Source organism: Falco peregrinus, chromosome 1 (genome assembly GCF_023634155.1).
Source record: "Falco peregrinus isolate bFalPer1 chromosome 1, bFalPer1.pri, whole genome shotgun sequence".
Taxonomy (NCBI): Eukaryota; Metazoa; Chordata; class Aves; order Falconiformes; family Falconidae; genus Falco; species Falco peregrinus.
In genome coordinates, this window is record NC_073721.1 from 116273422 (window position 1) to 116298763 (window position 25342).

Consider the following 25342-nt stretch of genomic DNA (forward strand, 5'->3'; position numbering starts at 1 on the left):
CTCGTTTTTTGTTGATGGCTGTGTTTGCTGTGCAGCCTGTGGTGTTACTATAAGCATCACACCTCAGGGATGACAGGTACATGCTGACGTGCTGGTATAACGCTGGGATTTAAAACACTGGGAGAAGGGAGGGGGAAAGTGGTCTGAGCCTGTTTCCAGCCAGTCAGTGAGGTAGGTCATGCCATCGAGATCTCACACAAATGGAAAGATGCTCTGGCCTGCCACAGTCCCAGTGTGTCCCCTAACTGTGCCAAGGTGGGGGATTCGATTATACTTCAACCTACTGCTCCATTTTGCTAATGGAAACGGCTCGTGAACTGGAGCAGTTTCCCTCAGCCACTTTGGGAAGCAGGGAGGTCGTGAAGCCAAAATGAGACAGACATCTGTCTTCATGTAGCCTTCCAAAACGGGACTGTTTCATTGCCCAGAAGGCTTAGTTGTATCACCATGCTTAGTGGTACAGTAACATTGGTTGGTACTGGGTATTTGAAAGGCTCAACAGTACCTTCCATCTCTAATTTGCAGTGCATATAAGTGATCAGACATGTAAAAGGTTCCAGGAGAAATGAGTACAGCTCTATGCCTCCTCTATTGCGCGATCGGGTAAGTTAATACCAAAGTCAATACACTGCAACAACATTCAAACCGAACTGAGTAATATCAGTAACGCAATGCTCTTGTGCCTTTTCCAGAACTACACCATTTGTTTTAGCCAACATAGGTCATGCTAGAAAGTTACAGGATGAAAGGAGTAAGTCCACTGATGTCAAAGCTTGGGATCCAAGTGTGCAAACTAATGTTGAGCATCATACTTGCTGCTCTCCAAACTGGATTTGGAGTGTCCCTTTTATTGTTTCTCATATATGAAGAAATTGTGTTTCAAAATATTTTGGTCTTAGTTGTATGGGCAAACCTCAACCATATATAGAAAAGTGTTGGGGAGGACCTGCCCATATAGTTAGCTTTAGCATATTCAAGAACTTGTTAAAACATGCCAATATGTTGATTGCATTATAGGTGGTGTTGCCTTAGGTTAAAATACATTTTCCTATCAGCACGTAAGTTACTGTGTAGCAGTATTGAATAAATAGTTTTAAACAGTAGAAGTCAGTGTGCTTTTTAATAGAATGTATTAATTATTCGGTTAAGAAAAACTATAAATTACTATCATAAAGCAGGGTAAAATAAAGAGAAAGAGACTAGGTACTTTACAGAGATGAAATGTGTTTAGACTTGCCTACATCAGACATCAAATGCCTCTCTTTTAAATGTACTTTTGGTGAATGTGTCAAACCCTCCCAGCATTAGACATGATTATTTTAAAGATGGAAGTCATGATCATAATAATGAAAACTCATATACAGTGCTAATGGACTAAATGCTGACTGCATTCTTCACCTCTGTAAAAGATTTTCAGTAGCGCAGAACGTTTTGGTTTTCCATAGAGCTGTGGCTAACGCCATGAGGCATTCCTGCCTGTTGGTGCATACCTGCCAGGACATTGTAACGTTTTCTGTATCCCCTGCTACCGGGTAAATGAAAACCCTTAATATGGCAAGCTGAATGCTTGTTGAGAAACGCAGACAGTTACCAAAAACTGAAAAGGGACGTGATGAAGGCTGGATTTGAGGTTTCTATACTCTGGTGACAAGCGACAACCCCGCGAGGGGGCGTCTGCACTTGCTCTCTAGTGCCGCCTTCTGGCTGATCACTCCTAGAAATACCACTGAGTCAGCCAGGTGGCAACATGGAAAGAATTATCTGGCTTTCCAAAAAGCGTATGTAGAATTCCTCCCTAAAGCCTGACTCAGACCAAAAATACTGCAGGAACTGGAGAGAGCGCTGTCGGCCAGGGCGGTGTCAGCCCTGCCATCAGGCTCAGCCGAGGGCAGTTCTGCCGCTGCGTGTGGGAAGTGCGGTTTCCTCGCCTGAACTTCACAGGTCTATTTCGGCAGTGACTCTTGGATTCAGTTCTGGTATTTGTGATGTTTGCACTTTGGAATACAGTTTATTGTCCAAAGCTGTGTTAGCTAAGTCAAAGGCAAAAAAATAAAAGATCTGTAAACAACTTTACAAGTATTCCTCCGATTAAGAGTATCTAGTGGGTAGTACGATCTCCAAAGTAACCAAGTGGAATTTTGTGATTGATATCCTTTTTCTGAAGGATGAAGATTATGGAATCTATGCTTTATGATGGTATCAAGATCTGTGACTTGGAATAGCTTTGGGGAGAACATGAGCACGACTCATTTCACATCATTGAAACAAAAGCTGGACCATTTCAAGGGCTGGGATGTCAGGTCCACAGCCAGTTTGGGACTGAAGGCTCTCTCACAGCGCAGCAAGGGCTTAGGATCACCTTGGATTCATCATCCATGTCCTATCCCCATGATAGAAGGCTTAGAAATAACTAGATTAATAGGATAGGGAAAACTTAGAATAATTAAAACTCTCATTGTATGTACAAAGACGAGCTTCACAGTATAACTTTGCAAATTAGGCCCGATCCTGGGGCCCTTTGTATTGGTAAGATGGACCTGGGATGCTCATGTGCAGATAAGAAGACACTGCGGGTATGCAATCTGTCCTGTTTTTTGGTTTTGAAGAAACTTGAGACAACGGCCCCCACGACCACCATCAGGAGACAGTGCACAAGCGCAAATGGGAGGAAACTTATGTTAATGACTTCTTGATAAGACTAATTATCCTAACCCAACATATTCTCGGGCATCTATTGAATATGTATGAATGTATACTTTAAATCACACATGCACAATGAAGTCAGGGCAGCAGGTGCTTTTGGAATTATCCACCCTGATGCCCACCGGTGAATTAAACATACCTTCTTTATAACCTATCCTGAGTTATAAAGTTTAATTCCGCACGTCACCCATGATCCCAAAGCACAGCTAAAGCCCTGCCCAGGGGAGGCAAGCCAGCAAGTCCCTCGCTCGGGCAGGGCACCCTCGCCTGGGAGCTCCAGCAGCCATGAGGCGGGAAGCGCAACCCCCACTGCCCCGCGGCAGAGCGGAGCCTCAGCGAGGCCAGCGCGCGGCACGGCGGCCCCCTTCCGTATTTCTGAAGCTGTTTCTAGGGAGGCTCCCCCCGGCGGGCCCACAGCTCGCCTGCACCCGCCGGGGCCGGCCCAGCGCTGCGGGCAGGCGGCGCCCTGCCCCCCGCCGGGCGGGAAGCGGGACGGAACATGGCGGGCCCCTCCAGTCTCCGCTTCCCCGCCTTTCCCCGCGCCGCCGCGCATGCGCGGCAGGCGGCACCGAGGCCGTATCCCTCCGCCGAGCCCCTTTTGTCGGGGATATTTGTGTAATAAGATAATACCCGCACCCCATGGTAAGTGCCGGGCGCCCCTCGAAGCGCTGCCCGCGGGCGGCCCGCGCCGCCTCACGCCCGGGTGCGCGCTGGCGGCGGGGCTCCGCGGCGCGGCACGGCGCCCCTCCCCTCCCCTCGCCGTGTCCCTCCGCCAGGCGCAGCGGGGACTTTTGTGTGGGGCTTTTGGGCGCCGATGAGCGGCGGCCTCCGACGCCCCTGGTTGTTGTCGCGGCGGCGGCGGCCGGGCCGGCAGCACGGTAAGGCCCCATCCCCGCGCCCCGTCTCTCCCTCACCCCCCCGGGCCGGCCAAGCTTTTCCAGGTCAGTCTGCGCCTTTGTATAGGGCCCTGTTACCGGATGTGGAAGTTGATCTCTTCGCTGGTAAAAAATAATTCCACTTCCCCCGGAACCCGGCGCCGCGGCTCCCTCCGCAGCGCCCAGCCCAGCCAGGATTTCCTGTTGGGGAGAGCGGGCGCGCTGGCCGGCCTTCCGGGGACCCCGCCGCGCGGGGGGCGCGGGCAGAGCCGGCGGCGGTCTGGGCCGCGGCGGCGGCCTGGGCGGCCCGCGGGGCGCCGGGCGCGGCCTGTGGGGCAGGGGCTGCGCGGGGGTGGGGGGCCGCCGCGCGGCCGGCGGGTCGGGGGGTCGGGGCGTCGCGGGGACCGAGCGCCCGTCGCCACCGGTGGCCCCTCTCGCGCTGCCGCGGCCGCCGCGCAGGCCCTGGCGAGCGCGACGCGCTGGGCGAGGGGCCCAGGCGCTGAGGAGCTGCGCGGGTCCTGCTGGGCCCGCGTCTTTCCCTGCCGGGCAGCCCGGTCTGGGCCGCGGGGGCCGGTCTGGGGCCTCACGGGGGGCCGGGGGGCCGGTTCCGTCACGGCCCGGCGCCCCGCGGGCGGCAGAGCCGCGTGCCGGAGATTGGCGCCAAAGGTGCCCTGAGGAGAGGCAGCTCCGCGGGGAGGGGAGCTCTGCCCTCCTCCGCAGCGGCCCTCGCCCCGCATCTGTAACTCCTGCTTTGCACTCAATAAAGCATGTGGTGGGAGCATAAACGTGGCACAAAACGCGTTCGTTCGGACTGTGGTTTTCTCTCCTAGATTAGTTTCTGTCGGCGAGACGCTGTCCCTTAGCGCGTCAGTGAAATCTCCTGTAGGAAGTCTTCTGTGCTTAAAGAGTTTTTAACCCAAAGCAGTTGTATGTTGTCATTTAACCTTCTTGCTCAGGTAGCTTTCATTTGATGGCAAATGCTGCATATTACTGTGAAATGTGCTAAAAGTTACGAATGCACACCTTGGAGTACTGTAGCTTAATGTTTGGGTGTGTTTTTTTTAAATCGTGACTTCTGAAGTAGTACTAAGACTAAGCAATTTGGTTGAAGTGCTTGTGCACACAGAAATACTCAAAGGGTACGTAAATCTGCATGAGGTTAAGATTATACATGGCAGATCAGCATGCCCTAGGTGTAGAGTCTTGTTCGTGACCCACTTTACTGAAAACAGTTTGTTTTCTAGGGGTGTTTTTAGGCCTGTGTGTCAGACAGAAACTGTTGAGGAAGATTCCTCACAATAAAACAGATGCTTCTTTATAATAAAACAGACAGGCTGGTGGTTTTTGTTTGAGGATATTTTTAAGTTTCAGTTAATCTGAGACATAGTCTGAAGGCTGTAGTACAGTTCAAAGGCTACATCACAAGCCCTTAGATGCTTCATGTCAATCATAGCTGCTGTAATGTAACCTTTTTGTATCTAGTGCCAAAATGATCTGTGAAAGCTTGCTGGCAGTGCCAACCCAAATCTTGGTTGGTGCCAGTGGTTCACTCTTGTTGAATAATATTTTTTCAGATGTTGCATTTTGTTGCAGATGATAATGGCCAAATCTGTGCTCTCCTTTAAGGACAAGACTTTTCTACCATCTGTGTTATTTAATGGAGTTGATGATTGGTGCCGATTTAAATTAATGTATGAACCTAATTGGAGGACAGACTTGCGTAAATACAGGCTTGACTGTCTTAACCACTAAGCTATTCAACAATGTTTGCTTTTCTGATCTCTTTTCTCAGATCAAACATTTTTCATCTGCTGCATACATTGTCCAACATGAAGGTCATGTTGCTGTTTAAACAAACTAGAGAGAATTTAGTTACAAACACAACACAGTCATAGAGGAAAGCTGGAATCACTGGAATTAAAGCCAACTGCTATTAGCATATTAGTGTGATTTTCATTATTGTAATAGAAGTGTGGATACTCTAAGCCTAAGATACGAAGTACTACATGAAATCGTTGTCAAAATACATTTGTAAGGGTATAATTCCCTTAGGAAACACTATAGGAATTTTTGAGTTTATCCCATTTAACTTGTAATCACTATTAAATTATATACATGGTTAAATCATACCAAAGTGCTTAGGAGATGCTAGTACATGGGAAAACACTTAGGTGTAATGCAGACCTTCCGGTTCCTTTAAAAGTTACAAAACTAATTGAAATAAACTATTTGAAGAGCTGTTATGAGTTCAGGTATTGTGCTGTTATGTCAGGATGTTAAAAAAAAAAAAAGTGGATCATATTATTTCAATTATAATAATGATCAAAACTGAGTGCTTGATTAAAGACTTTAGCTTATAAATAGGAATAACTGCTTTACTTCAAAATATTTCTGACCTTGGTATAGATAGACATACAAAATTAGAAATGGCTGTTACTGAATTTCTAGCGATACTGTGCAGTGTTGAAACTGGGGGGAGGATAGCACTTCTGAAGGTCAGGTTTGGGGAAGCAGGTTGGGTTTTTTTGAAGTGGAAAGAAAAAGACATTCTGCAAGAGCATTCTTTTTCCAGATGTAGTGGGTGTGAGAGATGATAGATCTCAAGCTATCTTCCAAGTACAGTTCTGTTGTGTGTCAAGTCAGTAGGGAAACCTGTTCAATTAGCATTCTATGGAACTTTGTCCTGGATTTTTTAGGAATGATTGCAAATCCTTATCATAGATATGGTGTATATTGATGTAGTTTACTTTCTTGTAAATTGCACTGCTGCAGTTCATGCTTTTCTAGTGTAAAAAATGTCTCTCGGGAGTGTTCCTTGGTAGAAGTACACTGGGGGCTGCAAGATCTGTGTGTTAGCAGGTGTGCTGCAACAACTGTTTTGTGCCTGCTGATTCTGACCAGCTGATGTTCACCACTGCAGTGGCAGAAGGGGGAATAAGGCTGTGTCCAGGATCCTTGGGACAGGACACCGGTCTGAAAGGTGCTGCAGTATTTTAAGCCAAACGGTCGTCTTCCTTTGGACTGCAGAATCTGCTGCTCTATTGTCTGTAGGCTATGGTGTGGTAGCCCACGCTTCCCAAGCTGCATGCTTTTCAGCTCCTGTCCCTCCCCGCAGAGCCCATTTCACACACAGTTCCACCTAAACTCCGTTCAAGTGCTGTTATATACCCTTCTGATCACAGCATGATGTTCAGAGTTTTATAAAATGTATAAAAACTTAAATCTAACGTGGATACAAAAAAGCAGTAGGATTTCCTGTTGAACAGAAGTAAAATAGCAATAATAATTTGATCTCTGTTTTCATTGCCAGTTAATTGTGGCATCTGGCAAATGATACCATACAGAATGCATTGCAGTAATGAAATGTGGAAGTTCAGGAGGTGATTAATGCAAAGAAGTCCAAACCCGGCAGAAGCTCTTCCCTATTTACTCAATTGTAGACAAAACCTCCTGTTCTCACACTTGCATGGGAGCTCTTAGAAGTCTGGAAACATACTCAAGATTGCCGTAAGAATAACTGTAACAGTCTCAAGACTGTATTTCGGAGGCAGTGATGTTTTTATTGTCTAAAAGAATCCTCTTATAAAACATTACCCAGCTGTTGTGCTAGCCCAGCTTGGTGGAAATGACACAGTTACTGAGGAGTTACCTTCTGACACACTAACTCAGTAGAGTTGATTTGTAACACTGTATGGCATAGTAGCAGTAGTTAACCAAGAGTACTGCTTTGAAATGGAAATCTCATTTAAATTTTAAATATATATTATTGTACTATATATAACTTTGCTTGTGATAGTATCACTGTGCTATTGTAGCGTTACTAAATGATCTCAAGAAAGCAGCTGAAGTATTTTTCTGGAAAGGGAAGAAAGGGAAATTCTGACACTGCAGAGCCTTTTTGTTATGTCGCAGTACTAGCAGTGGAAGAGTGTGGGGGAGGTGTGGGGCATGTTATTACTCAAGGGTTTCCTGACCTTACAATATTGGTACTTGGAATGGTCTACAAAGTAGAAATCAACTTTTGGTTGACTACTCTTGATAAATTTTGTCAATGTTAGTATTTGTTGGTTAAAAGCGACTAAATAGGTATGAGTTTTGTTGCAAAGGCTCCTTCAGTTGCTGTTGTTCATGGATTAGTGACATAACAATGTCATTTTATTTTTGAGTTCAACAGTGTAATTTTGCTACTTTTTTAACTTTCTTCCACTAGATGGCCCAAGCGTTCTTTCAAGTATGAGAACTGGAACTTAATTTCTAAACTAAATTTGTGATGTTTTAACTGAAGTTAAAATTCTGCATCAAGAAACATATGTAAATTTCTGTGATGCTTTGTGCTTGTTTAAAATACAACTACTTTATATCAACCAAGAGAGTGTTGGTTAATGTAAGTAATATGTGGTAATGAAGGTTAAATCATGTATGATTTTCCATGTCCCTCTTTTCCCTTGTTTAGAACATTTCTTACTGCATGTAGTACAAAGCTGTTTAGCTTTTTGCGTTGAGATGAGAGCTGATGTACTGTCACTTGGACAGTGTGTTCAGTAGTAGTGGTTCAGAGAGACTCTGAAAAGGTGTTGATCTCAGGCTGAAGTTTGTCCCTAACATCTCCTGGGACTGAGACTCTTATTTTTCAGACTACTGTAACTGATTTTTTTTTTCTGGTCTGTTTTGCTGCATGGGGTGTTGATAACAGCTTTGCGGTTTTTCACCAGTATAGATGTGGTCCATGGGTTCTGAATAGGTGTAGTTGTTAAATGTGCGGACAGTAATTTAATTCACCTATTTTTATTGTCTAATGGACATAAAGTATAAGCTTGTCATCAAGGCTATCTTTTTGGTTAGTGGAGAAAGACAGTTACACACAGAAGGCAGCTCTTACTGTGAGGGTGGTTAGACACTGGAATGAGGCCGAAGAAGTGGTGGGATTTTCACCCACAGAGACATGCAAAACTCAGCAGGACTGAGCCTGGCCATGCTGGGCCACCTCTGACTGGAAGATTGAACTAGGTGACCTCGAGAAGTCCCCCTCAGCCTCAATTATTCTGTAATTCCAAAAGAAGACTTTCTTAGTTCCTTTTCTCTACTGGTATGTAAACCAAAAATCAACACAAGAAAAATTAATTATTGTCTTTCTGAGTTAATTCCTCACTTCAGTATTTTGCATTGAGTTCCAGCTTTCCTTTTGCTTCTGAGGACCTTGATGTGGTGGTATTAGACCACCAGAACAAGTGTGTGTGTCTGTGTGTGCTCTTTTCCTTCTTAAATTGCACCCCCTGGAAAAAAAAAAAATAAAAGGGCGTGCTATAGTCCTCCTTTCACTGCTGCACTTGCCAAATGCCCTCTCTGTCCTATTGTTTTATATCGTTACTCCTGGGGACTCCCTTTAACAGGGACAGTAGATTTTCTCTTATTCCTGTTTCTCTTTTTCTCTTTATGGAAGAGAGTCAGCTGTTGTCCCTTCCTCTGCATCTGACTGCTCCTTCTTTCCTTCCTTTTCCCATTGTCAGTATTTGTCCTGTCCTGCCACCTCCCTGTTCCTCTTCCCTTTTCTGGCCGGAGACAAATGAATATGTCCATGTGTACTAGAAGGATGGACATAAATGGAGAAGTATTTGGAAGTCAGTTCTGTAGACAAAAAGTCCTGTTCCAGTTCACCGCTCTACTGATACGTGGTGGAGTTCTGCATTTGCAGTATTTGTCTTGCTTTCTAATTTCTTCCAAAGTCAGTAGTTTTCACCTTGTTGAGCAATATGCCACACAGATTTTTACCAGTTGAGCCAATGGAGAACTTTCTAAATATGTTGGGTTTCTGATAGAAGTATATTTTTAATGGCATTTCTTTCTGAACTGATACACTCTTAACTTTGTGTAGGAAATTGGCTGCATGGCCTTGCAACTGCTGTTACTACTAATGCAGGCTTAACTTTGTGGCTGGAAACTGGACTGGTGAAAGTAATTCCATTCTTAGCATCCTGGTAGTGGAAAACATAGATACAGGTCTAAAACATTAATGATACGTTTTGGTTGGTAGTGTTTAGTTCTTAACTTTCTTTTTACTGAACAAATTTAATAGCAAGTACGAAATAGTGTGGTTTTAAAAAGATGTTATACTCGGAAATCTTTGATGCAACAGAGACATATATAGGTGTCACTTGTCTACATGTAGTTTTGCATGCTCCATTGTATGGAACTTTCAGTGCTGTAAAAGGGGGATTATCTAAAGATGATGTGAAAGTTTTTTGGTTTTGGTCATGTCTCAATCAAAAGTTTGCACTTAACATGTTTTTTTTGTAGCTGTAGACAGTTGAAGCAGGTAGTAATGTTTGGTTTCAGGTGGACATTTTAGTTCGCGTATCTGATGCATGTAGTACAATAGCATGTTTATTGTGTTGTTTTGTAGCTAGAAATAAAGACATTATATTTTAGGGTGAACAAAATGAAGTGATAGTGATGGACAAGACTTCAGAAAGGTGTTGTTTCATACCTGAATGCGTTTACGTAGTGGCACCTCTTAAATATGTGTAGGCTTTTTGGATAAGTGAATGTAGTGCCTTTGGGTGTGTGACATCGCCATGATGTAGTACCATTTGGAAGCTGGACAAAGCTGGAGAAGAGTGTGGTATCAGGTGAGAGCTTCTGAACCACTTTCTGCTGTAAGAAATGTGCATCCAGTTCAGTTTAAATTTAGTTTGATACAACTTTACAGCTGCTGTGGTTGCAGCATTGTAATACTGAAATCTTCACCCCCGTGTCAGTTCTGTTTGGTTGACAAAAGTAATTCTAAAATCAGGCTGCTTATTGCAGTCAATAAAGCTTGTTTTCATGACTAAAATACCCCAGTTTTTGAGCTTTTCAGAGTAGTTCAGAAATAGTAATTTTAAAAAAATGACAGTGGCATTTGTATACTTACAATTATACTAATTTTGGGTTTTTTTTTCTTTATATTCCTTTATGTCCTTCACTAGATGTCACTAGTAGATTTGGGAAAGAAACTTTTAGAAGCTGCACGAGCAGGTCAAGATGATGAAGTTCGCATTTTGATGGCAAATGGAGCACCTTTTACCACAGATTGGGTAATGAAAACTTTTGCAGTGTTTGGTACCTGAAGAAGAAAATAGGATTATTACAGTTAAGCATTTGTAGTGCAAGCCTTGGGAGTTTCTTCTTGGAATTCTGCAGTCACATCATCTAATGTCTAATTAAGAATTAAAATTGTCTGTTTCTTCATATGACCTCCTACTGATTTTAGTAACAGACTGAATGAGCTCATTCTGATGGCTTTTAAGATGAGCTTTGGAGTGGTTCATGGGAGAAAGCAGCAATCATCCTCCTAGTTATTGTGTTTGTGCATTTAGTATAATAAGAGATCTGATTTAAGAAAGCAGTCACAACTGCCTAATATGTACAGCTGAGTGTTCCCTGATATAGAGGCTCAGAGTTGTCTTTTGGAAGTGTCTGTTTTTGAACAAGTTGTAACAGGGAGGTCAGGTACCTAAAATTCTAGGGTATTTAGAAGCCCTTAAGAGCCTTAATCTACTTAGTGACCTAACTTTTAAGCTGACTCTGTTTTGAGCAGGAGATTGGATTTAAGTGACTTCCAGTGGTCCCTTCCAACGTTGGTGTGGCATGTTGGCCAATACTAAGAATGGGGTTAGACCCCTTGAAACATCACACCTCAAAGACTGAAAAAAACAAAGTACAGACCTCAAAAAGTTGCTTCCAGTGAGCTAGTTTTAGTGTGTTGTGATTATTTTGGGGAAAAAATTGTAAACTTTTTTTATTCTTCTCTTCACATTCTGTAAAAGCCCCAATGGCTTCTTTCCTTGAGACTGCAAGGGAAAATGATTTTGAAGTGGTGGCCTGACACCTGAGTTTTCTAGCCCCAGAATAAGAAGAAATACTTAATACTGACATCTGTTGAAACTTCACTTTTTCCATTACATTTGCAGTTGGGAACATCTCCACTTCATCTAGCAGCACAGTATGGACACTACTCAACAACAGAAGTGTTGCTGCGAGCAGGTGTAAGTCGGGATGCCAGAACCAAAGTGGACAGAACTCCATTACATATGGCAGCATCAGAAGGCCATGCCAGCATAGTAGAAGTCTTACTTAAGGTAAAGACTGCTGAAACAAGGTCGGAGGATGGGATATAACTATGGTTTATGATCAGATATTTGAAAATTTCTTTTAGTCATGAAACCAACATTGAAATATTTATACTGTGTGCACTGGGTGCTTTGTTTTCCTATTAAACTGTAATTTATTTTAGCATTAAAATCATCATGATTTCCAGTGATTACTTACTGCTGTTTCAAAATAAGACTACTTCCTAATTTGACATTGTGCGAGTAACAGCTTTAAGAACCAAGACATGTTATGTCTTGGGGACTCTTTAATCTTTTGAGGTAAATAATTTATTTGGTAGTTAGATTGAAGTACTTCTAATAAATCTGTAAATGTAAGGTAACAAGACATTACTGATGGAGAAAGACTATCCGGGACTTCATTCTGTGACCAGCATTATTTAATTCAGATACTTTTACTAACATAGTTCATGCAATGATCTTGTTTGTAGCATGGCGCTGATGTAAATGCGAAGGACATGCTCAAAATGACTGCGCTTCACTGGGCCACTGAACATAACCATCAAGAAGTTGTAGAACTCTTAATAAAATATGGAGTGGATGTTCATGCTCAAAGTAAATTTTGCAAAACAGCTTTAGATATTGCAGTAGACAATGGAAATGAAGACCTTGCAGAAATATTACAGGTAACTTTTGATTTATGATGTTAAGGGAATTTACAGAAAGGTACTTGTTTACACACGTGATACAGCTGCTGTATTAAAAGCTTAGTGTGAGAGATATGAGACCATATATTGCCTGATAATGCTAAGCTCAGTCTACTTCATGACATGGAAATGAGATTAATGTTAATAAACATTAGTTCGTCAAAGAACATTTTCACAGTCTACAAAGTCAAGGATAAGTATCCTTTATTTTCTTAAATTTGAGTGTTGTAGTACACACAACTAGGTGGAGTCATCACAGGCAAGGTATAAAACTTAACTCCCTACTCTGCCAATACATTTTGATACCCTAGTGTTGGGTTAGCTCCATGTATGGATATTCATGTCCTTGGAGATCAGGAGAGGAGAGAAGAGATGGCAATTTTTCCTGAATTAGAAAAACTAGAATTGACTTGTTGAAGTGATTGGGACCAGGCTTATTATAGATACTTACATGGAACTGTGTACTTGTTGTTCAGTAGTGTTCTTAAAGCCAAATTAAGTGCTAAGTGTTATTGAGAAAAAAATAGAAAGCAAACGAAAAATCATGCCACTGTATAAATCTGTTGTTCCCCTGCATCTTGAACTGTATGAACTTCTGGTCTGTTCCTTTAGCCTTTTCACTGCAGAAAGCATATAGTAAATAAAAGTCAATAATTGAAAGAAAGACAAAAGGAAGACTGTAATCTACAATTCATGGCCATTACTAAGCTGTTGGAGCCAATTTTCATGGCATGTAGCTGCCACAGCAGCCTTGGTTCTTCAGGCCTCCATTTTAGATACGTGAGCTTGCATATCTACAAAAGGGCCTTGTCTTTATATGGTCCTCTTTTGTTCACAGTAAATGGAAAGGAGAAGTAGTGGTGTGTCATTCTCTTTCACTTGAATAGATCTTTTGTCCTTAGATTGCAGACAAAAAAAAAAGTTTCTCATGTACTTGCACAGAGCACAGGATGTGACATGATGTGTATATGTTGCATGAGTATAATGAGGCAGATCCTCCCTGTTTGGGTGGAATGTGCAGTAATTCTAGTTCTTACAGAGTAAATAACTTCCTTATAACTACAGCTGGAATGATGATACTACGTTTGTCTCTTAGATTGCAATGCAGAACCAAATCAATACAAATCCAGAGAGCCCGGACACTGTGACGATACATGCAGCAACACCACAGTTTATCATTGGACCTGGAGGGGTGGTGAACCTAACAGGTCTGGTATCTTCTGCAAATACATCAAATGGGACTAGTATTTAGATGCCTATAGGATAGCTACTAGGATTTTATACTTTAATTGATTTTCACCATTTGGTGGAAAGGCTTGAGGAAAAACAGGGGTAAGAATAGAGTAGTTACTGTGTTCCTCTTCAGTGTTTTTTGTGTTGTAAGTATTTAGGTACTGAAAACACCAGTCTTCAGAGATAAATTGTAAGAAACTGTATTCGCTTAACAAACTTGCCTTCAGAATAGCACTTTAGTTCAGCAGAGTGTTGCTGAGAACAGAGTGAGTGTTACAAGCTTCAGTGCAATAATAATGAAAAAAGGGACTTCACTGTTTTTAAATTTATCAGCTAACTTTTTTTCCCTGTCCTACTAGATGAAACAGGAGTGTCTGCTGTACAGTTTGGAAATTCATCGACATCAGTATTAGCCACATTGGCAGCTTTGGCAGAAGCATCAGCTCCACTGTCTAATTCTTCAGAAACACCAGGTTAGAAAACTAAGGCATTTAACCTCATTTAATAAACTAAAAGTACATAACTGGTACTTCTGGAGATACAGTTCATACAGAAATGAGATTACAATCTTCCTTGTTTCAGCATGAACAAATTTTTTCCTTTACTTTCACTTGGAAGGTTGCCAGATTCATATGTACTATTATTTCTTAATAAGATTTCTGGACCTAATGTGAGTAGCATTCATCTTGCTGAAAGCAAGCATAGATCAGGAGGTTGAATTTACATCTTTGTCTATATATGGTTTAGTTGCTTCTGTTAAATGTTGGGAGACGGTCCCCAATGTTGCCTGCATACACTTTGTCAGGAGTTATTTCAAATCTTTCACACAAAAGTCACAAGAACATTTGGCAATCTTAATGTGCGGTTTGCCCATTAGAATGTCTGTGGGTCATCTTTTCAACACTGAGTCATTCTACTTGCATTTGGACTATTTAGTGGTTAGTGTCCCACTTCAGGCTGGTAGGCTGTCATGACATTGCAGGTAAATGTAAGCCTAGCACAGGGGTCCTCAAACTTTTCAAACAGGGGGCCGGCGCGCGGGTTAAGTGGCAGGAGGTCATCTGCGGCTGCTTGGTTTCACCCCCCAACCCCCGGCGGGGGGGTGGGGGTGGGCAGGGGGGTTCTGTAAATACCGGGGGCCAGATTGAGGACCCTGGGGGGCCGTATCTGGCCCACGGGCCATAGTTTGAGGACCCCTGGCCTAGCAATACATTGTCGTTCTCCTAGGAAGAAACAGCCTGTCTCTCTCACTGCAGCCATATGCACCCTCTCTTATTCCATAAGGCCATAAGAAGCCAGAAAGGCACAAGGAATTCCATTGCCTCAGTTCCCAAGTTTTGCATTCCTGTTTCTTAACACAAAACCCCTTCGCCCCGCCCCATGGATCTTTGCCAGTTATTGCTTTGTGTGAAAAAAACGCAACTTTTGTCACGGTTTCATACTCCATACTCTGCAAGTTGCCCTGGATATATTTGTCCATTGTTTGAGTAATGTGTTGCTTGTTTTTCTGTACCTTTTCACTTTTGTTCATTTCAACATGCAAAGTGAATAAAGAGATAGCAGCCAGGTATCTTACAGCATCAGAGTGGATAATAAAGACTAGTAATTACCATTAACAGGTTTGAGAAGGACCTCATCAGGTCCCATGGACTATGCACCTTCAGGTTCCTTAGGTGGTATTGAACCTGATGATCTCCTACAGCGGGTGGTTCTCCATTCTCCCAGCCCCTGCCTTTGCCTTCTGCAACTTGGGCAGTGGGGCTGGAGCACCTGCCAGTGAAGACCGAGGCAAGAAAGTCACAGAGTACCTCAGCCTTCTCCATGTCCTGGGTAACCAGGTCTCCTGTTTCCTTCTGGAGAGGGCCTACACTTTCCCTAGTCTGTCTTTTATTACCTACAGAAGCTTTTCTTGTTGCCCTTGATGCCCCTGGCCAGATTTAATTCCATCAGGGCTTTAGCTTTCCTAACCTGATCCCTGGCTGCTCAGACAATTTCTCTGTATTCCTCCCAGGCTACCTGTCATTACTTCCACCCTCTGTAGGATTCTTTTTTTCTGTGTTCGAGTCTTCAGAAGACAATGGCTGCAGTCGTTATGTGAACCACAGAGTGATTTTTGTGTGTTGTGTGATATTGTAATTAACTTAAAAGATGAAAGCTTCAGGCTTTTATGTACCTTCTCTCATCTCGAGCGTCACAACACAGTCTATAGGGTTTTAATTTTATCTCTAGATAGGAAGTACTCTAATATCTGTTATTTAAATCAAAGGCTTTGCTTGTACCTTGACAATTTGAAAATAAAATACAGAGTGTGTTTGAAATTCTGTGATTGTGCTACTAGTGATCTTGCTCTTTGTCTCAGTATTTTGTTGCTTTAAAAATAAGGCTGGTAGTGCGAGACCCCAGTTACAATGTATAGTGCAAGCTGAGCTGTGTGTTGTAGTTCTGAATGCAGTCTGCCTTATGTTACCTTGATTTATAGGTACAATATAGAACTGTGAGGGTTCACTGCTGTATATTTATTATCAAATCATGAATTTGAAATGTTTAGTTCAGCTAGGAGTTTGTATTTTTAACTATAAAATTATATACATACAATGTTTATTTTACTTTTTAAGCTTTATCGTTCTTGTTTAAAGGTGTAAAACTTCCAGCTCTGTAGCACTTTTCCTTTAGTCCTATTTCATACTTTGTATAATTAAGTTGTGGATGTGTTTGAAGCACCCATGTAGTACAGACTAAACTTTTAAGGTTGTCTAGAGGTCCTTCAGTCTGTTACTGTCTTGAAGACCATTATGGTAACCAGAGAAATCACAACTGGGTCCTGAGGTACACCTGGCAAAGTGCTGGCTGAGGAGTAATTTCAAGCTTAATTATTATTTTTTTTTTTAATTCTGCTGTCAGTGTAATTTAGTCCAGCTTGTGTACAATGCAGAAGTTAGTTGTGTTCTTAAAAACAACTCTTGTTCTTGTAGCCATGTTAACACTGAACCCCAAGTGTCAGTTTTGAGTGGGGTATATCTATTAGGAAACATGCTAAATAAAAAAAATAAATTACTATATCGAGCAAGGCAAACCAGGACAGAGTTGCATGTATAGTTCAATATGTTAGTTCTCTGTGTTGGCCTAGTAAAATATTTCTATTAACAATATAATATGTAGTAAGGCATTGGAGGGGGAGGGGTGTGACATCAAATTTTAAGACAATGGAAGTGATTTTTTTTCTTAGCTGTACCAAAATGCCTTTGAAATCTTAAAAATTTATAAATTGACTTAATTCATTTACTAATCTGTTGATAGTTGTGGCCACAGAAGAAGTTGTGACTGCAGAATCTGTGGATGGTGCTATTCAACAAGTTGTCAGTTCTGGGGGTCAACAAGTAATTACTATAGTTACAGACGGCATTCAGCTTGGTAACCTGCACTCAATTCCAACCAGTGGAATAGGGCAACCAATCATTGTGACCATGCCTGATGGACAGCAAGGTGAGTGGAAACTTGTATGGTTTGAGCTTGAGGAGCTATTGTAGTTACATTAATAATAATAAATTATTAGGTGCAAATAGCTTGGACAACTTTGTGTAATTAGCAGTTTAAATACATCTTTGAATTCTTAAACTGCAAAAGGCTCATAGACGCATGAGCTGCTGCTGTTCAGTGAATTACCATGTCAGCTGAGTCTCTGCATTAGGAAAAAAAATGGAAGAATTACTAAACTGTATGGAGGAGAAATGAGTCATTTAAGGGAAAAGTGATAACTATTTGCTTTACCTTCACTAAGTTTGATTGTTGGAAACTTGTTATGAAAACTAAAAGATGGAGTAAAACAAAAGCTGCCCTCCAATACTTAGGTGGTTGTCTTGCTGGAAAGATGAGGAGGTGAGGCTTGGGTTTAGAAACCTGATATATCAAGCAAGATATGCAAGTCCAGTGGAACGTGTTCTTAACAGGACAAAACTCAAGTCTTACATGCTTGAAGTTTTAGAGGAGCAGTGGCATAACCAGTGAAGCCAGGGCAATGCAGATTGTACTGTTGGGCCATATGTACCTTGTTTGTGGAAGCTGTTGGTGTAATAAGTGCTATTTTGTGACATGCATATGTGTTGGGTGGTTTCTTTTAAAGATGCTCTGCCACTTACTATTTAGACAAAAATGGTTCCTTCTCTGGTTTCTTCATGAGGTCTCCCAGTGTGGAGCTTGAAGAGTTGTACACTGGAGACAAATTATTTGGTTCACAGTCTGAGCAAGTACAGCTAGTTATCGGAAAGCATGAATGTGTGTGGGTAGTAACTGAAGTGACAGTTACGACATTTAATTGCCAGATGGTTGCATGAGTAACTTGGAGTATGAATTTCTTTGGAGCCCTTATTGTTTGTCCTTCAAGGTTAGTAACTGCTGGATTTTCAGATTGCCTAAGGTGTTCTAATTAATCAAAATAACAGTTTCGTATTTAGTATTTTCTTCAGAAACATTATGAAGATGGTCTGCTACATGAGTTACAGGCTGGTAACTCTGCTGCAGTTCACTTCCATGTTGGTTTACTCTCTGAAAAATGGCAATAATACTCCAGAGTGACAACTAATTCTTGTAGACATCAGTAACAAAGAATTTTAAAAATAGTAGCATGCAAGCAGCTAAAGTGTTTAGTAAATTTTCACCATACAGACTTTATACTGAACTTTATTTGTTTTCATAAGTGAATGTCTCTGCATTTTATTGCTGTTAATAAATTACTTAATTGTATGATTTTTATGTAGTGCAAATATTGTTTGAAGTAAATATATTTATATGTACAAATATGTCTTCAGTATTAACAGTTCCAGCCACAGACATTGCTGAAGAAACTGTGATAAGTGAAGAACCACCAGTGAAGAGACAGTGTATTGAGATTGTTGAAAATCGCGTGGAGTCTGCAGAAATAGAAGTAAGGAGTATATTAAGTGATATGTGTTAATCAGAGTGTTCAGCACTGAGTATCTGGTTGTGGTTTTTTGTGTTCTAGAGTTTGATTTCTGTGTTACCACAGAATGAAGTGTGTGAAACAATAACTTGCTCAGCCTCCCCTGTTACTGAAATTTTGTCTTCTATGAAGTTGTAAAAAGAACATAGGAGAACTGTTTGCTTCATCCTCTGTACACATAAAAGTGACCTTTGTTTTCAGTATATGATAACTTTATTTTTTTGTTTTTCCTTGAAGATCACTAACTAGTTTTTTAAAACTAGGTACCATTGTATTATTGAGTAACTTGACCCTTTCCACTAGCAGTGAACAAGAGTACTGTACCCCTCATCTGTCTGTTATCACCACATGCTTGTCCTGATAGTGAGATCATATTTTGAGCAATGTTTCCTTTCCATTCATGATATCTAGATAACTGTTAATGGAAATGTGAAACAGTAGATGCTGTGTTTGCCAATTTTTATCTGTACACCCCCCCCACCCCACCCCCACCCCTTTTTTTTTTTTTTTTTTTTTTTTTAGTTCTGGAGCCGTTTACTGTGAAGTATATTTACACCATCCTGTTTTTTTTAAAAATGGTAATGTGGAAGACCTAACATCCTTTGACCTCACCTAAGAGCTTTTCTTTTTAAATAAGACAAATACATGTAGCTGTTCAATTTGAAATTGTAGCTTTTTTATATTAGCCATGATAGGTCAACCATCTTATTCCTCCTTCTGTTTCTTATAACTGTGCTGACCAGTTTTGGTCAAAAATTTATGAAAATTGCTGTCTGCCTTGGCTAGGCTCTAAGTTCTTGTTTTCTTAACTCCATGATACTTCATTTATCAAAGGCTGTATTCTCCAACTTCTGTTCATATTACAAATTCTGTCTAATTGAATATGTTTTATTGTACAGTGTGTGCTATATGTTATCCATGTTTAATAACAGTAATTACCACCTTTTATCATTTGCTTTCCCTGTCCCTAAGTTGTCACATCAAATACTTTCGGCTTTTGCAGCTTTGTGGTCATTACAGATTATCATGACAGTTGAAATTTTCTTGCTGCAGTTTTTTAAAATGTATGACTGTTACAATAAAAGCATTTCTTTTGTTCACACTTTTAAACATCTGCCTGAATTATTCGTAAAGGAAATTACGTTTCCTTGAGTATTTTGAGAATTCTGTTAAGTGAATGAAAAAAAATGTAGATCCATTAAGGAATAAATCAACCTGTTCCTAATTACAGATAGTTAGTATAACTGTACAAATAGTTCTTTTAGGAGGATGACCAGTTTCAATTCTATATTTTAAACACATTTCTCAAGTATCAAAAGAAGTTAGTTTAAACGAGTTACTTTTATCTGTTACTTTTTAAGTACAAGTTTTGATGACTGACGTTGTCCCTGCCTGTACAGCTGGAAATGCACATGCAGACGTCTGCCTCTGTGTGGCAGCCAGTTGACTTCAGGAGCCTTACTGTGGTTCACAGGGCTGTGGTGCTACCTCACCTTGGTAACGGGGACATTAAAGAAGTGCACGTAAAGTTGGTTCACTTCAAGCTTCATCATCATAGAAGGTGGTAGATACTTGAATTTGGAGGGAGTGGGCCCCCTCCCCTCATTAAAATATTTTTTAATGTAGAAAACCTTTAGTATTTGGTTTCTTTGCCTCACTGGTGATTCGTCCCTTTATTTCATTATAAAGAATTGATTCAAGGCAGAGAGTGCTTCCTTCAGCTCTTTTAAATTCACAGTGTATGAAAAAATAACTGTAGTTTGAAAGTCTTTAGGTTGAACATCCTCCCATTCATGTGAGGTGAGAAACTTTCCCATGAAATTATTGTGAATGCCTAAAGCTGAAGTGATGCCTTTTTGATTTTTCCTCTTCTGGGTCTGTTAAGTTCAAGCATTTCAGCTAATTTTTAAGTGTGATAGCAGTTTTCCTAAACAATTTGATATTTTAAAAATAGGATGGCAGCAAAAAACCCTGTCACACAGATACTGTTTTTCATTTTCATGCATAATTCATTAACATACCGTAATTTTTATTTTCATTCTTGATTTTGACTGTTTTTCCTGTGTTGCATGTTTGAAAGGTGACACACATTAGAAACCAGGATGATCATTTCATTAGACTGAAAAAAAAAATCATAACTGTAGATCAATTATATTAGTGAATTCATTGCCCTGTTTTTTTCTGTCGTTAAAAAGAATGCTTAGTTTGGTTATTTTAGTTATGGGTGTCCCTGTTGTCAATGCATATAGACTGTTAAAAGTTACATGTAATGAAGAGAATTCCCTGATAAAATGGAAGATTTCTTAAGAGCACTCGGGATCCTCTAACTTGATTTTTACCTTGGTAGGTTTTTATACCAATACAAAAAGACTTTGGATAATCAGAAGGCTTTCAGTTGTGTTCTACAGAATGCCCCAAGAACACTTTCTGGATCTATTAAGTTAACAGACCAGATACAGTCCGCCCTGTTCTAGATGTCAGAGTTAAGGGACCGATTGTCACTGTTCAGTCCACTGTAGGTCTGCATTGCTCCTCCAGAAGCATTAGTTTCTTTCCACAGCCTAGTTAGTATACTTGGCCTCAGCCTAACTCATTCTGTTTACATTAGGACTATGATTGACTAGAAAATTACACCTGTTAGTTGCTGGACTAATCTACATGCTTTTAATTGCTAATCTGTCTGGTAGATACTGGTTTTATCTTCTTGTATCTGCCACTGGGACTTGGGGTTTTTTCCCTTTTTTTCTATCCCTTCCTTAATGTGCTATACTCACCATGGGTACACAGCTCTATTTATTTCTTCTGTGGGAAATACTCTTTAAGATGTGGTTTAAGAACCTCGCTACCCCCAAGTGTTTGCAGTCTGCACACACCATAGTAGTGGTAGTCCCTTGCTTTTTGTAATGCAGCACAGAACCACTGGCCAGTGAGCTACCAGTGGTTCTTACTCTTCTGCAGCCCAGTAGGTAGAGCAGCTTTACTTCTTGCCAATGTTAGATTTCTGACATTTTTTATGTGACAAATTCATGAGAGAAATAATGCCCAGCTCAGTATATCCCAGGGCTCTGTGCGCTCAAGAGGGAAAGGTTGCTTTCCACGCATAGCAGGATCAGCTGTTTTGACTGCTTCCCTGAGAATTGTCTTGTAAGTCTGTTTACTGACTTGCTACTCGGGCTGTTTTACATCAGCTGTTGGCTCCCCTTGTGCTACATAGATAACTTACAGAAATAGGAGTGTGTTTTGGTTGGGCTGGTGCTGGAGTATCGTTCATGTAGGCTCTACCATTCATTTGGCATTCATAGCAACAGTCAGTCTAGTTGCTACATGGGGTTGGGCATTCATAAAGTGGCTTAAAAAGCAGGATCCAAATTTTCAGAGGTGGAAGTTGAACTTCCTTTTGAAATAAGTAAGCTAGATCAAATGAGCTCTCATTTTATTAGCATATGCTCCAAATGAAGCGAACCCTAGCTAGCTTCCTTCAGCTCTCAAACCCCGATGTAAAATGAAGTTGCACATAATGGAGTTTGTTCTGTGTTATAGCTAGTCTGTATAATGTGTTAATAACATCTCTCCTTCACCTGTTGTTTTTGCTATGCAGATGCTGCTGTTAGCAATGATCTGATCACCTATGTCATTATATTCCAGCACATTCAGCACAGCATGTGACTGCTAAATGTGACTGTGACAAGTACTGAGAACAGTAGGAAGTAGAAGGGAGGCAGAGTATTCTGTATTTTCAGGCTCTGACCATGAAAATATGTGAGTGCAATTAAAGAGGTGAAGAGTAGGGATGCTGTTTCGGGGTGGGTGTGGGGAGAAACCTCTAACAATTGTTACAGGTATTAATTGGACTGTGATACAGAACTGCTGGGATGGGAATAAGGTGGAAAGGCAACTTATTTTCAAGGGGCCTCGGTTTTTTATAAGACCTTTGTTTTTCTGGGAGATAGCTCATTTCTCTGACAACCTCCCTGTGCCTACTTAAAAACTACAGTGGAAAGAATGATTTGAAATCAAATGCTACCTTACTCATAAAAACATGATGCACTTTAATGAAATGGTATTTTGTTGAAGATCAAAACAAAACTATTTTCGAAGCAAATTGCTTTTTCAATTGGACCAGTGCAGCATCAAACAAAACAACGGTACCTACATCACTGGAGATGGGAATACATTCTCCTTAGTTCCTAAGGCATCTTCATAGGAAGTGGCATTTCCCATATTGTTTTGCTTGGAAACCATTTTGTAGCCATCCTCAACAAACTTGTACGCAGGATGGAGCCTTAAGTTATACTTTGGAATTGAAAAAGCTTATCTAGCTAAATGCCTGTTAATTCATAAAAACGTGCCCTTGGGGATGTAATTATATCTCCGGATTGCGTAGTATCAGTCACTTCAGATCACTGTGTTTACAAACCAGTTATGTGTATATTTTGGTTAGTGAGCAACTGTCATTTTCTAGTGCAAACTAGGTAACAGTTTTTCATTATAGTGTTTGATTAGAATTACAACAGAAAGGGACAATCCTATTAGATTGGATTCCGATTTTAAAAAGAAACAAAGGGAATTGTTAACATTCCTCCAATGATTCATAGTATGTTAGTATTAGGTCACCACGCTTCCACTTTATTTTACTCTTCTTCCATGAAGACTTGCTTGATACCTTTGCAGCTAAAGAAACTTGGGTTTACTGTATTTAAACTTCCAAGCCTTATTGTGGGGGGTTGTCCGGTGTGGTAGTCCGTGGCTAATTTACACAGCAGCATTCGTGTAGGTTTGCCCGAATAAGAACTGAACGATTTCTACATGATACCCTAACACTTGTGCTGCATGTAAAGGAAAAGTATTTGCCATTTTAACTTTCATTTGATACATATTTGACAAAATATTGCTGGTTCTGTTTCTAATAGGAAAGAGAAACTCTTCAGAAACAGCTGGATGAGGCAAACAGAGAAGCACAAAAATATCGTCAGCAGCTTCTAAAGAAAGAACAAGAAGCAGAGGCTTATCGGCAGAAGTTAGAGGCAATGAACCGCCTGCAGACTAATAAAGAAGCTGTTTAATAAAAAAATGAACATACTGCAAAGCCTGTTACTTTCAAAAACCTGCAGTACAATCTTGAACTGTACGCTATATAGGTACAGACACAGGATTACATGATAGAGAAGATGCTACAAGTTGATAACCGGACTTAAGCCGTGAGCTCTGATGAATTTCTTGTAACATAAAAACTCTGAATTTAGAAATTGTGCAAAGTATTTAAAATGAAATACTGTAAATAGTTGGTTTTTTTACAGTTTCAAAATGAGTTGATAAATCTTTTTGAAGGGAACCAGAAACATGAGAAGCCAATGTTTTTGTGAAATTTTGATTTTAGTATGAATCTTAACTTCTGAAAAACAGAACAGTTTTAAGGGTGATGATGTTGATTTAAGCTGACAGCTTGAAAATGAATTATGTGGCAAAATGAATTAACAGTTATTTCTCCATGGTAACAACTTAAACTTCTCTGAATAAGACATTTCCAGGTGGAAATCTTTGTACAGCTTTAAGTAGTTGTCTCAGATTCTCTGAAAACCATTTTTGGTTTGTTTTTTTTTTATTTTAGGTGGTGAAATTTTTATATTTAATTTCAGATATATCCAAGTAGATTTACATGTATATGAAGCTAATATTTTTTAAACTTTTCAGTTTGTACATATGCTGCATGTTTTTATAATTTCTACACATACATCTTGCATAGGTATTTTTCAGCAAAGATGAGAAAAATGAGAAAAATGTTTAGCCTATAGGTCATTTGAAATAAACTAGCAGCCGGTTTTATTGTGGATGGTATATTTCTTGGAAGAATGTAATTTGTAATTAAAAAGAACAAAAAAAAATCTTAATTTACATATTGGAGGCAATTTAAAATTGTGAGTGGAGGCATTGAAACTTCACTTTGTTTTACAAACTTAAAAGTTTCACTGTGTCTTACAGTTTTCCTGTACAAACATTTTAAAGTTCAGTAACGAATAGAAAAGAATGTCTCCACTGGAACACAACTAGTAGTTCTTTTAGAATATTCCTATTGATCTCTTTTTCCCCAATAGCCTTGAAATTATTTCAGTGATATGTTTTTTTTTTCCAAACAGACTTTTGCATTTTAATCATGCAATTGGACAAGTAATTTTTTTATGTTGTAGTGATGCTTTTCTTACCTAGCATCATTGTTCCTCACTGTGATACTCTGTGTGTGTGTGTCTGTGCAGTGATCTATTATGCTTAGGATTTATATAGCACGTTACATCTTCAGAGCATTGTAAAATCTTTTAAAGAACCCTTACTGTACTGCCTGAGGCAGGTAAGTGGGTGTTATTGTCTCAATTTTATAACTGGTATAAGTGCAACACAGGGAGTGTTAAATGACTGGCCCAAGACCACATGAATCTGTGGTAGACCTGGGAATAGATCTCAGGAGTTCCTGACTTCTAGTCCTGTGCTTAGACTGAGCTGCCTTAAGATTGTTCAGTGCTGTGTTACATTAAATTTTGAACTACTGTGCAGATTCCTTTTTTGTAAGATACAATTCTTTGTGCTTTGCTTTGTTGTTCCATGTTTCACTGCTTTTATGGAATTGTTTATATAAACTTAAGCAAAAAGTCTAGTTTACCTATACTGTACACAGAAGAATTACCCTTAAAACTGTACTCTGGCCTACTTTTTCTATTTTACAATTAAATATCTTTTCCACATATATATAGTGTAGAATCAATTCCATTTCAGTTGTTTTGTGTGCGC

The 25342-nt window shown here is 40.4% G+C and overlaps 1 protein-coding gene across 6 annotated transcripts; it reads left to right on the plus strand.

The window, feature by feature from the left end:
* Positions 1 to 3062: 3062 nt before the first annotated feature.
* Positions 3063 to 25298, plus strand: GABPB1 (GA binding protein transcription factor subunit beta 1). 6 transcript variants are annotated; one of them, XM_055810298.1, is made up of 10 exons: positions 5422 to 8664; positions 10005 to 10204; positions 10544 to 10651; positions 11528 to 11695; positions 12157 to 12351; positions 13469 to 13580; positions 13965 to 14078; positions 16903 to 17088; positions 18411 to 18526; positions 23473 to 25298. In XM_055810298.1, exons 3-10 carry the CDS (start codon positions 10544 to 10546, stop codon positions 23623 to 23625), a joined length of 1152 nt encoding a protein of 383 aa, XP_055666273.1. In that variant the 5' UTR covers positions 5422 to 8664; positions 10005 to 10204; the 3' UTR covers positions 23626 to 25298. The 6 variants fall into 6 exon arrangements, with proteins under 6 accessions (XP_055666252.1, XP_055666266.1, XP_055666273.1 ...); XM_055810303.1 differs by having other exon boundaries at positions 10104 to 10204; XM_055810277.1 differs by lacking the exons at positions 5422 to 8664; positions 10005 to 10204 and adding an exon at positions 3063 to 3345.
* Positions 25299 to 25342: the final 44 nt, after the last annotated feature.